Source organism: Aythya marila (assembly GCF_965140915.1).
Source record: "Aythya marila genome assembly, chromosome: 3".
Classification (NCBI taxonomy): Eukaryota; Metazoa; Chordata; class Aves; order Anseriformes; family Anatidae; genus Aythya; species Aythya marila.
In genome coordinates this window covers 87703915-87718948 of record NC_139044.1, presented here as the reverse complement: position 1 = coordinate 87718948, position 15034 = coordinate 87703915, and the positions used below count along the sequence as shown (strand labels likewise).

Below are 15034 nucleotides of genomic sequence, written 5' to 3'. Positions count from 1 at the left end.
CATTCTGAAAGTTCTACTTCAGCTTTGTAGATGTCAAAGGGAGCTGTTGGATAAGTTACTTTCCTCTGAAATCTAAAAGCAAACTTTTAAGAGTTTGAGTTTGTAAGTTTGCTCTTGAGTGAGTAATGCGGTAAAAAGCTGAGGTTCTGCAGTGCACTGGCTAAAACACCATATGTTTTGCAAATGGCCCAGTGTTTGAAACTAAAGCATTAATATAACTCCTAACAGTGTTTCAGTCAAATCTTTTGTTAGGTTTGGTGCTTTTTATTCTTTTTTTTCTCTAAATATATAAGAAAAAAATATTGTGTATATGAAGGGATTAGTAGTGTTATCTTTTTTGTATTATCTGAAAATACCAGAAATGAGATTGGTTTTCCAACTGAATGTGTGAATTTATAAATACAGTTATGAGATACAGTTTTTTCCAAACTGCTGCCAAAATGTTATATCTTGATGATTTATCCCAGCTGAAAAGGTTAATATTCTTTCTAGAAGGTATTATTGTTTATAATAGTATAAATTTTGTTTTGGGATTTCTCATAATAAATAGAAATGGGAAAAAGTATGGGGTGTTTCATATGTGGATTTTAAACCTTGGGGTCAAACACCACAGAGTATAAACTGCATTCTACCTTCTTTGAATATGTTGTGCGATAGTTGGAGGGAACATTTAAAAGATCATTACTAGAATATTTCAGAAGTCTTCTTATAAAAAGTGTGGCTGAACACATGAAAATACTGTGAAGTGTTGTAAGATAAAAACCTAGGAAACATTTGTGTTTAAATGTGATATTTTACTATTTATTTTCTGTATGTAGCTGCTCTTTTAATCTTTGAGACCAATCTACCATTAAGTTCATCTGAGAGATACACACGTGTAAAAAGAACAAAATGCATTTTGAATTATTTCTTCTTTTCTGTCTCTGACTGTTTTAGGACTATCAGCCAAGGGATGCTTTGTCAATTCATGTGTAAATAGAATTTGTTTTTGTTTAAATGTGTTACATGCAGAGTGAGTGGGATGCAGCACAACTTGTAACTCAGCAGGTCTCCAAGCAGCCAAATTTGAGGCTGCAAAATCAGTAACACATCAGAAAGGACCAGAAGGAAAAGTGCCCTTGGCTTTTTTTTTTTTTAATACTTCTTTGAATTGAGGATGACCCATAATACTCCAGTTGGCGTAGTCTCGGTGTCTCGCACAGGCAGCATGCAGGCCAAGAACAATATGGTTACAGTCCTGCCAGCTTTCAGTCAGAGCTGCCTTGGAGCTGTAGTCCTTCTAGGCTTTCTTCTTTACATGCATGAGTATGCTTGATACCGTGAATAATTTGCCCCTGAGTCATGCAATGACATTGTGTATTAGCACCTTCCTTACTGCTTCCATTAGGGGATCTAGCAATGGTGTATACTTTGCTTTCTTTAGTGTTCTTTTGAAAAGGTCATGAATTTTCCATGCCATGTACCCATCTATGCAAATTTGCTTCCTTTTTTGGTGCTAACCACTATGCCTGTCCTCAGGTATGATTTTGGGCAATGTTTGCTCGACGCACCTCTCTCCCTGTAAGACCATTTCAGTTTTGTCATCTTCTGCCCTACAGAGATCTCTCAAAATATCCTTTTTGACAAATTCACAAAGTCTCCAAACTCATGTCCCAAATGTCCCGTGGCATGAAATGCACACCTTGGCATCACATGATAAAAGCTTTACTCAAGCAGGCTGTGGCACAGCTCTTCCCATCTTTTCAAACTCACTGTACTGAAACAAGGGCAAAATGTCTCAGGAACCATAAAGCCAAGACAATGATGGAAGAGGGCAGTTGTACCTTTGCTGGGACATTAGTCATTTGGGGCTGTTTGTCCTGGCATTGTTCTCTCTGAATTGGATGCCTTTGGAAACCTAAATCTTGCTTTGAGGTATCTCTGGTAGGCCATCCTAATTCTATAGGTACTGTCACTGACTCTCTTGCTCATATAATTCTGTTGTCAGTAGTGTTTTTCTCCTGGCTGCTGTGTTTGGAGGTGATTAAGAAGCACGGAAGTTGGGACACATCAATTGCATTAACATTTTATGCAGTTGCTTGTCAGACTGAAAATGAATCACTGTAGGCTGTGTTTATAAAATCTACACTGAACTAGAGAATGGCGCATAGTCCTCCCTGTATTGTAGCAGGGATGCTACAAGGCTGTTGCTGAATTTTAAAGTGTGCAAGCTAAGTATATCTTACAGCTGCAGATGGCTGCTTTATGATCCTTTTCCGTCTGTTATTAATCCTGCAAAAATGTTTATCACATTTTTTTTTCTAGCTTTGTACCTGTTGAAATATGTGTTTGGATGGAATTTATGCACATTAATCTGCATTTCTGCATGCAGAAATCCTTACACAATAGACACAGCAGATAGAAGTATACAGAACATTTGGGAATAAATTTTGCCCCTAAATGGTATTCAGTATAGAGACAGTTTATCTTCAGTCTGCACAATGAGTATAATGCAATTTACACAGTGCAGGCAAAGAACTGTAACATATAAATTTTAATTGTATATATCAAACTAATAAAAATCACCAGCAGGGCCAAGCACTCTCCAATAGATATTCAGACAATAGCTTAAAATTTTCTCAGTATATCATAGTGTAGATATTAAGCCTAAATATTTTATGAAATTTTACTGTTCATATAAAGACAAGGTTCCAAAGGTATATGCAGAACTGCTAGACAGAAAATAATGCAAGATGAAAATGAAAGTTTTATAAAAAAAACATGTAAAGAACTGTAGAAACTCTGTTTATCAGACCTGCATTTCATTGTGCCGTCAAGGCAGGACTGGAAGCTGCACCCCAGAGTGACTCCACATTACCTGGGACCCTTCAGAAATAGCAGAGGTTCCCAGCTCAGCTCTGCTCTGTAATTACCTTGATGCCTTGCAGTGCTAGGTTTTGCTGAGATGTTTATGAGAGTGCACCAGAAAGATAAATTGTCCTCATTTCTTTTTGTGATGTAGGTAGACCAAAAAATAAAATAAAATACAACGTGCATAACTGACCTGTGTAAAACTTTAAAAACCTGTGAAACCTGTGTTCCAGTTCTTAGTCCTGGGCAAAAGCAATTCCCTTTATGCCATAAAATTCTTCATGTATTTTACCATTCTGTCTTGAGTTACTTTTATGTTGTATTTGATTTTACTGCAGAGTATTAATATTGAAGTTATAAAATAAAAAATGCAGAGGGCTCAAGCTTTCCCACAAAATGTTGCAGATATTGATAGCAGTTACAAGAGGAGACAGAATAATTTTTTTATTTTTATTTTTTTGATTTTCAACCTAAAAAAAAATTGTTGATGATAAACAAAGGAGTGTAATCCAGCATGGTAAGACAGAGAGCAGTGGCTTGAAAAGTATTTGGAAACAGACGATCTGCTCTATACAGCACAGTGAGATAAGGTTGTTGGCTTGCTCATGGCCATCCACAAGGATTCCTCCTTCATAATTCTTTGCATTTAAAATCTCTGATGCAGAGAGGTATTTTCAGGCAGCAACATGAATGTTATCCATGGTAATATTAAATTCTGTGACAAATACACTTGCAATTTTCAGTCTCTGCATGGCTCAAAGCTAAAATACTAATTTCTGTATTTTAGTCAATGGATATTTTTACAGTGATTATTTCTATGAATATGTTTTTTATTATGCTTTCCTAGCAACCTGGCTCTCATCCCTGGGTTTCTGCACCCACTGTGTTGTCCAGGTGGCCCAGCGCAGCATCTCTTTCCTAGCTTTGTGACAAGGTCGTGATGATCTTGTTCCTTCAGTGTCTCATCACGCCAGTTTCCTGAGACTGGAATATTCACAGGCAGCCTCATTCAGATGCCTGCATTTTAGCCTCTACCATACTTTATCCTTCTGGTCGTGCTGTCTGATCTGGCTGGCTCCAGAAAGGATTGCAAGATGTAAACTACATCATCTCATCCACTATGTGGAAGCAGATGGAAACAGAGGTACTTTCAGACAGGTCCCAAGAAGAGAAAGAAGCAGAAAACAGCATGGGTAGCAAATGCACAGCTATTGAAAATGTGAAAATCCTGCTTTGTCATAGGACTCTGCATGTAGGTTATATATCTTAGACTGCCTTTTGATTCATTTTTGATTCTCAGCTTACATTTCAGTGTTGACTTGCTAGACACATCATCTGTTTTTGAAGGTAAAGCATAGGTTCAAAAAGTTACGTTCTGATTTTCTGCATATGGGGTCACTCAAGTTTCATGAAGTACCTCGTACAGCCACCTACATCCTCTGGAACTGGAGCCTGCTCTGGCTGGTGTACCTCTTCTAGCCTAGTCTGCTGCATGTTTAGAGGAATTGAATAATGCATTTTCAGCTGACCAAGCACTGGGAATTTGAATTGCAGTGTCCCACAGCAAAACCTCTGAGCCGTTGGTCTCAGAAGGGACTAAAGGGTCTGTGGCTGTCTGGAAGTAGCCAGTTTCTTTCTGGGAGGCATTTGTTTCTCTGCTCCTGGATGGCCGTAGATAAACACTCCCCCTTCCAGAAGGCTTGCAAGGAAAACCATTGCTGGGGCAGTGCCTCTTCTCAGCCCAATATATGAATTCTTTATTGTTTTGTTCCTGTTTTCCATCTCTCCAATAGCTCCAAAGAGGTGATAACCCAGACAGGGGAAGAACTGTTCTCTCCTGTGTAATTTATCCCTGTCCCCCAGCAGCTCCACAGACCCAAAGGGCAAAGGCCAGTTGTCCACAGCAAGTGGAAGCTATGGTGGGGCTTCGAAATCAATTACTTTTATTGTAAGAACGGCCAAGGTCTGTCATCCCTCAAACATCAATGATGTCTGTGTGAAACAGGAAAGCGAAAAAGTTTTCAGCCTCTGTAGGTAGAGGTGGAAGAAGCCTTCATTTTTTTTCAGATGCTCCCATGAACAGACTGTGAAAGGGAAATAAAAAGTTCATGGAAAGTGGGTGAAGTACTTAAGTGAAGAGGAAAATGCAGGAGAGCGTTTCTGCATGTGTTTCTGTGCAACTTTGTGAAATCTACTGCTTTTGTGAGAGAGATTAATGTTGCCCTTTGAATGATAGGCTGAATTAAATGAAAATGAGCAGGATGCTGAGTTTGAAGTCAACACAGATTATTACATTATATGGAGACCTTGGTAGAAATATTTCAGTTAAAATTTTTCAGAACAATGACTGTAATTTAGGAGCATAATATTTTCAATGCAACAGCAAAATTCATTGTAACTTGGCTGGAGCCAATTGCACCTGGAGCTCAGGACTGCCTGTGGAAGGGACTGCAAGTTTTTCTTGCTCAAGGGTAACCCAAAACCTTACAAGTGGAGCTCAAAGGGCAATTCAAAGAATGCATGATGGAAGCTTTTCCAAATGGACCAGGCTGTTAAAAATTTTCACAAGATTTGCATTACTTTGTAATGTTCATTTGCAAGCCTAAGCTCTGTGAAGTCCGTCGTCTTTCAAGGGGAGTCTCAAAGATTTTATTCTGCTTAGAAGTTATGTAAAGTGCACTGTTTACTTTGTGGTGAAAAGTAAGATTTTGCTGGGTCAAAATATGTTATTATATTTTTGATACCAAGTAGTAGCATTTTTCTGTTAAATTCATAAAGGGTTTTATTTCTTCTTTATTCTGTAAGAATTTAACATTCTTCTGTAGTCACCCAAGCAAAGGTGGCTAGAGACACCTTACTGAGCATATGTTTAGCATACGCTATCACAACCATTCTGTCCACATTCCAACTGTATAAAGGTTATTAATAACTCATTAATATAGGGCTGTAGCCATTTTAAAGAGAAACAATCACCAGTTTGCAGCTGAAGAAGAGACTTTCCTTCCTTTGTGAGAATAGCCTTTTTGTCTTCTGAAATAGTAATGGTCAAGTCAAACCATTTTTTTGAGGAAAACTGCAAGGAAAGGCTTTGTGCTAGATTGTCATTCTAACTATCACTTTTTTTTTTTTTTCCTATCTGCTTTCAGAGGCTGGCAACAAGAAATTAAAGAGCACGATACAGAGAAGCACAGAGACAGGAATGGCAGCAGAGATGAGAAGTCGTATGGTTCGACAACCAAGTCGAGAATCCACTGATGGCAGCATAAATAGTTACAGCTCTGAGGGCAAGTAAGTGGCATTAAAAATATCAGTAATGTATGAAAAGTTTCTTTTCTTGTAAAGAAAACAGAATGTGAGCACAGGTCCCAGCTTTGGCTGAAGGGGGTAGCTCTGTGCATAGATTCTTCCTCTTGAGAAAATGTTAGCAAAACTGAACTACATGTATTTAGGCATGCCATACAAAGTCATTGAAAATTGAAATTGAGAGGGGACTTCTGAGGGTTTCACATTCTCCCTGCCATCCTGTGAGGCATTTTGTTCATCAGAAGAGAACTGAATTCAGAGTGCACTATTCAAAACAAAACATAGGGGTAGTTTTTCTTTGAGTTGTGTTTGGATTAACTCAGAGTTAAACTTCAAACGTTGTGTGTAAATCCCGGTGATATGAAACTCTGCTCAGTAATACTGTACACAAAGAAAGTTTAGTTTGGAATTCGTCCAAGTCTTTTATTGAGAACTGTAAAACCAGAGTCCAACTGCATCAGCGAAAATCAGCCACACAACTGTGGGTAGTGGGGCAGCTGTTTTCATTCACTGATGGATGACTGAGTCTCAAGGAAAGGAGAGTAGAGGCTGATTTGACACAAATGTGTGCATCCTTCTCAGAGGTCTCAATGGGGTTCTGCCTTGTGTGCAGAGGCACAGTGGTCACCAGAGAATTCTTGGAAGTTGCCTTCCTACAAAAGTGGAAACTGGGGGTAGGGAATTCCAGAATTCCACCTTATAGACCATGTGTGTGTGAAAGGATGAAGAGCCAGAGGCAACCATGATGGTGGCAAGGAGATGTGTAAATGTGCATTTTCTCCATCATGAGACAATAGGGCATTACCTTTACCCTTCATCACTCCTTCTTCCTTATTCTCACTATGCTGGACTGTCAGTCTGTAGGGCACCAGTCACTCACCATGCTGATGAAGGGCCAGGTAAATGGGACCACACTAATACGGAAGCTGGGGACTGGCAGGTTAGCAACATGGGAGAGTTAGGAACCTAACGCTGAAGGTGAGGACCTTTTGGCTTGTTAGAGTTAGCAGCTTTTGGTTGATTCCTGATCCTCAAGATGCTTCAGCTTCATTTCCTGACTTAGTTTACACTTAGCCTTAACCACTGACATTGATGTCAACATCCCTGTTTCATTCCCTGCAAGGGTATAGAAACAGTGAGGCCAGTGAAGTGAGAAGAACAGCTGTATCTGACAGTGACTTCCTCTAAAGGGAAGCCAGGGAGAATGAGCTAAAGGAGGCAGATAACAAGACCCAGGTTAAATAGTTACATATGTCTTGCTGCAATGAAGGAAGAGAAGCATTCCTTTAACAGGATGCAATGCCATGGATAAAAGGGATGCCAGACGGCTCTGCTCATCATGGAGATGTCTTCATGTCTTAGAAAATCACTTAGAAGATCACTTCATGTCTTAGAAAACTTCTCTGAGGTCTTACATTTTTCTGTGTTTCTGTGATTTAGCTGTAGATCATAACCTCGGATACTCTGTGAGCTTACTTGAATATCTTAGAACAGTGTTAGTTTACAGCAGCTTTAGGTTTAGTTCACAGTGAAGGAAAGATGTTAAAAGTGGATATTCTTGTAAGAAAGATGACCAATAAGCCAATCTTTTATTGTACAGTCACTTCCCCCACATGCATCACTTATCTTATTTTTAGAACATGAGTTGGACTTAAGTACAAGGTGGAGGGGAAGCTGCACCACTGCATCACACAATCAGGGGTGTATGCACTGTGCCACCTGATCCTAAAATCCTCTTCCTCCTTTCTTCTCCTGGGCATTTTTCAAACATTAGAAGTGTCACATTTGACTTCAGATCTTACTGCTAGTGTGAGTGTGAATTGTTTTTTGATAGTACCTTGTACTCAGACTTCCCCTGCATTTGTATGGCAAAGCTGTTTACTAGGTTTATCCTTCCTTCCATGAGATTCCTATCAAAATCAGCAGGAGCTTGACCTTGGTTGCTTGAGTAGCATTTTGTGTGCAGTTCACTCTTACTGTAGGCAGGTAATGATAACAATTAAGAGGTGTTGGTGTTGAATTTGCATGGACAATTTTTCCTTCCTGATGAGTATACTTTATGATACTGTCCTTAATTGCAGGCTCACCTAGTTAGTTTATTAGTGTTATGTTAGTGTTATGCCTCATCCTGCATTTTGCAATACCAGTGAGATAAATAACTTTGCTGAGATCACACAGTCCTACAGTAGATACCCCAGGTATCACATTATGTTCTTCTGCCTGAGCCATAATTGGAGTTTAATGAGTTGCAATTAATGCACATTAAGGTGAATGGAGTACTCACACCCTTCATTATTATTTGTGTAGTTAGAAGTGTCTGAAAAATGAGAACACTGAAGTGAAGATTTTCAATGCAAGTAATTCCCCACCAAAATGTAACAGGCATTTAGAGGAAAAAGGCCAAAGAAACAAACAAGAAACCAATCCTAGCAGCAGCAAGAGTGAATGGGATGTGCCACTGGGCAGAGCTGGGTGTCCTGTCAAGCAGGGCACAAGGCTTGAACCTGCACCTTGGTGTTAGGTGACTGCCATTACTGGGGGGCTGATGGTTGAACTGAAGGCCTCCAGGTTCTACTTTTCCATCTAAAGAAACCTTAAATAAGATTTCTTTAAACTTCTGTGAAAAGCTTACCTTTAGGAAAATCAGAGTTTTCTAATGAAAAGTACAGTGCTGATATTTTCTTGCCAACGTTAGTTACAGGTAGTCTATTTGCTCATGGAAACATTGTTAAGAGCAGTTAGTCTTGAAGAGAAGCACGAACATCCTGTACTCAACTAACCAGGGTTTGCAGAGAATTTTTAGTATGAATTGAATGGATCACATAAATCTGGTGTATGGAAATCAAAGCTTTTCACACTAGGTACTTTAATTAGGTAGTTTTGTTACTGTGTTCTTGAGTCTAATAGGGAATTTCCTTTGAGTGAGAAAGTGATGCAGAATGCTGGCTGGCACGTTGGGTAAGACTTAGTTCAACATCTGTTCTTCTGTTCCTCCTAATTGTGATGAGGAAGTCGAAGTTGAGTTTCCCCACCATGGATCATTCTCTCTCTTATTGTTTGTTTCTTTGTTCTGTTACTCTTTGGAGAGTGTATATGTATTGCAGAGAGAGAGAAAAAAAAAAAAAAAAGAAGAAAGTAGAGATTCTTGAATACAAGAAAACAGCTTGGAAAATCATGTGCACTCTGTGTTAATTGCATTGCGTTTCAGTCCTGAAAAAGGGATGGGCATTCACTGTAGATGCAGATGTGGCTACCAGAATATTTGACTAGGGAGCAGCATTAGGTTTAAGTCTCATCCACACTAGCACTATTTGCCAGTTTATGATTTCATTAAACAGCTGCAACAATGAGATTAATTTAGCATATGTATTGGTTTTCCCTGTTTAACCTAACTGATGTGGATGGCCCTTGAATGTATGTATTACAAAATAAATCAAGCATTCAGGAATGAGTAATAGGCTACTAAATTTCATGAGGCTTTTTATGTCCTGCCATACAAGGTCACTCATAGTTTATTCACCTGGCAGTTCTTTGCTGCTCCTGGAACACTCCTTAGCAAGAACTACTTGTATGAACTATTTTTGTTCCACATGCAGTATTTTGCTTTACTTCTTTGGGGTCCTTGGGAGATAGCTCATTTGTGTTGCTGCAGAGCAGTTTGTGGTTGCACGTCCTGAGCTGCTTACCGTGTGTAAGAACTGCTTTTTGGGTAGACACTGTAGGACAATAAAAAATAATCCTGTTCTTATGCTTAACCAGCTTTTATTTTCCTTCAGCTTAATATTTCCTGGAGTACGGCTGGGTGCTGACAGTCAGTTCAGTGATTTCCTTGACGGACTTGGACCTGCACAGTTAGTAGGCCGGCAGACACTAGCAACCCCTGCCATGGGTAAGAATAATATGTTCTCCTATGTTAGATGTATAAGTAGCTAATAATTATCACACACACTGCCAAACTACAGCACCAAAAAGACTTTTAAAAAGTGGCTTCCTTCACTATAAACATGAAAGTCTTATAACCAGTCACTGGTATACCTAGCATGCTAGCATCCAGAATGGAAGGAAAAACAGTGTTTGCTCCATATGAAGGTGTCTGCTAATCTCATCTGCAATTTGAAGATAGCGACTTCAGTTTCCTTCCCACTCAAAAGTTATTGTGGGTTTTCCAATTGTAGCTCACTGCAAAATCTCAGCTGTTCAAGGTTTATATTTATTTGCCACAGATTATATTGAATGTGATGGACAGTTTCTTGCCAAACTCCATGCTTGTTCAAGCTTACTTCATCCTGAAGTAACCCCAGAATTTGAAACTTCAGCCTACATTTGCAATGCCCAGTAATCAGCTGCTGATAAAGGCAATGTTTCTAATGGAGGAGACAAAATCCTTTTCTAAAGCAGCTGCCTGGAACTATCAGTGATCTTCTCTGTACTCCAAACCAGTCTGGATTTCTCTATAGTAGCATTAGTTTTATCTTGGTTATGAATGGGCTATGAATGTATGTGCTGTGCAATGGCACAGTGCTGTGTATATATCTTTGGAAAGGTTTGATAATTTTTTGCTCATACTTGAGCAATTTTTAGGCATGCTTCACATATTACACGTTTAGGATGATAAGTGAGGAGTACTTGATCCATGCCTGCAACAATACTGGAAGTCATAAGTGGCCAGTGCTTTAGTACAGTGCTCTCAGAAGAGTCAGCTTCAGGAATGGTTACTGAGATGCTGCTAAAAAAGAGGAGAGACAGAAAAACTGTAAAGCGTTTGTTCCTCTGCCAACTCATGAGCAGAGCAGAAGGAGACAGACTTTCTTGATGCTTTGAGTATCCTGTAAAGCAAGGTTTGCTGTATAAGTCCAGATAACTGCTACTTGCTTAATGCATTAATAAACACCAAAGTCATTAAATACACTTTTCCTGTAATTTGAAAGAGAAGATAATTGATAGACTATCTGCCCAATAAAAATCTAAATGGCTCTGTTGGTATAAGGATCTAGATTTCCTTTATCTCTTGATTTTAATCTAAATATTTTTCTGCAGATGACTTGGGTAATACATTTATTTTCACTTCTTAGAACCGTTTTATTTACTAGATGCTCAGGTTTCAGCCCCTCAAAAAGCACTTTGCCATGCTTTTTAACAAATTTCAGAAGCTTTTCTACATGCAGCTGCCAGTGATGACTGGGAAACGTTTGTATTGTTGCTCCCCCTTCTGGTTGCCTGTAACATGTTTTTATTTGAATGTGCGATCCTGGGATGCGGTATTAAAACATCTTGGAATTTTCCTTTAGACTGCTTTTAGCACAACACAGAGCTCTGTTTATTCAAGCTAAGTCTGATAGCTAGAAATCTTCCCTGCTGCTCTGTCATGCCTTAAATGCCAAGGTATAAAACACTGCTTCAATCTACCATTAGACAAGCATGTAAAAATCTCATGCCAGGTTAATTTCAAAATGCTGTATTTCTAAATCTGAAATCCCAAATTATGTAGTTCAGGACTGGATATCTTGGGGTTTTGTTTTGTTTCAAGTAATTTGGCGTTTACATCTGAAATACAGCCCTACTTAGCTGTGGCATGGATATATGGATAGTTCATTTATTTGCACAGGTTTCACACAGCTCACGTGTCAAATTGTTTATTTTTGATTCTAAGTGGTGTATTAGATATCTGCACAGCTAATTCCCTAATATAAAAAAATCACAGAGATGTAATACTTTGAATTGTGGTTAAGGTAACTTTTCTTGTATTTTATTGGTCTCAGACCAAAGCCCTTTCCTTTTTATGTAGGAAATATCACTTATCAAAATTCAGGCAGGGAAACAGAAGTTTGATTGGTGGCAAAAGCAAGCTTTTATTTTAGTGTGTTGCATCATTTTATTCACACTGAAAATGGGCATGGAATATTGATAAAAACAGAATTGTCACCTTTGTACTTGTTTGAGGCCTTTGCAGAAGAAGACCTCTTTTAAGTCCCTATGAGGCTAGGGCATCATCCTCTGACTGCACCTCATCCAGTTGGTGTACCTGCCTTACACTTAGGATCCAGTCAGGTAATTGTAGTTGCTGAGGGTTTCAAAGTTAAACTCTATCAGCAATTCTCCTTCCTGTTATATCAGACAAGGAACCTTTGCACTGCCATCTCTTGCATCTCAGCTTGGAGGCAGAAACTTCTGCTGAGGGGATATCTGAACATGAGTTTGGGTTTTAGACTGTCTGGGCATGGGACCACTGCCACAGTGTGTGTCAGTGACTGGCACACTGGGTCAGCAGTCCTGGGTAGAAGTCTCTGAATAATTCACAGTGCAAAATCAAAAGTATGGTGGTGATACTGAAGTGTCGCTATAAATTTGCTTGTCCCCATGGATCAGAAATACTAAGCTCAGGTATGAAATGTACATGAAGAGAGGGCATATTGCTAAGTATGTATCTTTTAGTACTGGGTTAAGGATAGAGAAATCTAAGGGAACAGGAGGTGACAAGCACAATAATGCAGCAGACTAGTACCACACCAGTCTATTTCCCACTCTTATACTGTATCTCCCAGGCTGTTCTGCTTCTTTAAAATGTAAGCTTCTTTCTTCTCCCTTTCAGGTGATATCCAGATTGGCATGGTGGATAAAAAGGGTCAGTTAGAAGTAGAAGTCATAAGAGCTCGTGGCCTCACGCAAAAACCTGGCTCCAAATCTACCCCAGGTAAGGGAGAAATAGACAATATATGAACAGAAAGCAAGAATATGAAATACACAGATTAAGTGGAGATTGAAGACTTTTTAAGCTCCTCATTTAATATAACTACATTTGGTTGGTTTGCTTTTAACAAAGAATGTGTGAATGGATATGTCCTTGCTACCAATGTCCACTTCTTACCACCTTGCAGCTACTAACTGCTTGTCACCTTTCAAGGAATGATTTTCAGCAACTCAAAATCCATTCTGGAAGGAAATTTTGCAGAAATATTTCCATGTATTTTAGGCAAGTCATATCTCTCAGAGAGGCTTTGTTGATGTAGATGAAGACCTTTGTGTTTGTTCCACATCAAAACAAGAAATGGAGAACAGATGAATGTGCTTTGAACAACCAATTTAGTAGACCCACATGCCATGGTCTTCTGTGTGCAGCAGTGCTTGAAGAAGCTTGTAGGTGATGCTAGTGCCAGCGTCAACAACCTGTGTAATGAAAGAAATTTAATTGTATCATTTCACAAGGACTTTTTTGAGTCCTGTTTATTTACAGAAATCTGTCTTAGAAGAAGTTTATAATCACCACTACAACCACTGCTTTACTGGAACAAGTAGAACAGTTGTTTTAGATAATGTTTTGGCAAAATGGTACTTCACAACCTACTCAGGAGCTGAAGATGAAAGAGTCAGTGTAATCTGAATTACTTAGTTTTAAATATTCCTTTCAATGAAATATCAGTCTTCTGTTTCAGTGTATCTCTGACCCCTGATCATACATAGAGACTCCAGATTAGCTAGCAGAGACAATTAATTCCTGGCAAAGGGAAGTGTTTCTAGAATGACAGGTGTGAAAAACAACTGTTATTAATAACATCTTGGATCATAAAATTCAAAATTTATAAAAACTGATTTGATTTCTTATGGTCTGTGTCATTTATTTAGTGAACTTAATTGCATTCAGATGAGGATACAGTGCTGCGTACAGTGAGGATAGTGTATGTCATGTTCTTTCTACTCAGTTTCCTTCTGTGGCATTTGTCCTGCAACTCAGATGTGCAGTGTAGAAATTTTTAAGTTCAAATATAAAATTTGTGATGTTCTGTTTGCAGCTCCATATGTCAAAGTGTATTTATTGGAAAACGGAGCGTGTATAGCTAAGAAGAAGACAAGAATTGCGCGGAAGACCCTTGATCCTTTGTACCAACAGACACTGGTTTTTGATGAAAGTCCACAGGGTAAAGTCCTTCAGGTCAGTTGCTTCTTAATCCCATTTTAGGCTATCATTTGGTAAAGCACTTGTATGTTTACTTAAGTTTAAGCAATATACGTAAACCCATTCCAACTCGCTAAGCATTTAATTTTATAAATACCAGCAAACACATCCTTGTGGCTTGTGGTTTCAGACCTGTGAAATGTCTGGCTGTATTAAACATTTCTCTTTTGTTGACTCTTGCTCCTGTCCTGCCATTACGTTTTCCCGCAAGAGGGAGAAATCATTCACCCTTAAGAATAACATTTTCCTTACAATACACATCATGAAATACAGCAGGAGTGATCGTGGCTTTTAGGACAAGGCTGAATCTGTATTTTATGTTCTTTCAGGTAATAGTTTGGGGAGACTATGGCCGAATGGATCACAAATGCTTCATGGGAGTTGCCCAGATCCTTCTGGAGGAACTGGATCTGTCCAGTGTGGTAATAGGCTGGTATAAATTATTTCCACCTTCATCACTAGTGGATCCAACCTTGACTCCCCTGACACGCAGGGCCTCCCAGTCATCTCTGGAAAGTTCAACTGGGCCTCCCTGCATTAGGTCATAGTAGCAGGTGCTGTCTAATAAAAACACCACCCAGGATAACGATTGGAACCAGATACTCACACGATCAAAAAACGCTGTTGGAGAGAGACAATCACTTCTGTTTTTGCTTGTAGTAGTTATCCAAAAATATGTCTGAGTTGTTTGTCGAGAGACAGCTTACATTGACAGAACAAAAATATATCACGTATGGCCAATCTATTAGCAACTATCACTGATGCTTATATTGATCCAAAAACAAACAAACAAAGAGAAAGAGGGACCTTTAGATTCAAATTAAGTCAAATATGAGCCAAACTGGAAGCTCTCACTCTGTTAACAATGTTGTATTTTTTCACATTTTGACAGAGCCCTCAAGCAGTGTTAACTTCCTGGTGTTTCAGCAG

General features: G+C 39.0%; 1 protein-coding gene across 10 annotated transcripts in view; it reads left to right on the top strand.

Annotated features, from left to right (window-relative positions):
- The window catches only part of RIMS1 (regulating synaptic membrane exocytosis 1), a gene marked incomplete at its 3' end in the record, with an annotated part of 310018 nt that extends 295366 nt beyond the window's left edge, over nt 1-14652 (top strand). For all 10 annotated transcript variants that reach the window (XM_082756958.1, XM_082756967.1, XM_082756960.1 and 7 more), the window contains 5 exons: nt 5997-6138; nt 9930-10042; nt 12743-12844; nt 13941-14080; nt 14434-14652. In XM_082756958.1, the coding sequence (XP_082613084.1) occupies nt 5997-6138; nt 9930-10042; nt 12743-12844; nt 13941-14080; nt 14434-14652 (716 nt within the window). The remainder of the gene's footprint in view (nt 1-5996; nt 6139-9929; nt 10043-12742; nt 12845-13940; nt 14081-14433) is intronic.
- Between the last annotated feature and the right edge of the window lie 382 nt (nt 14653-15034).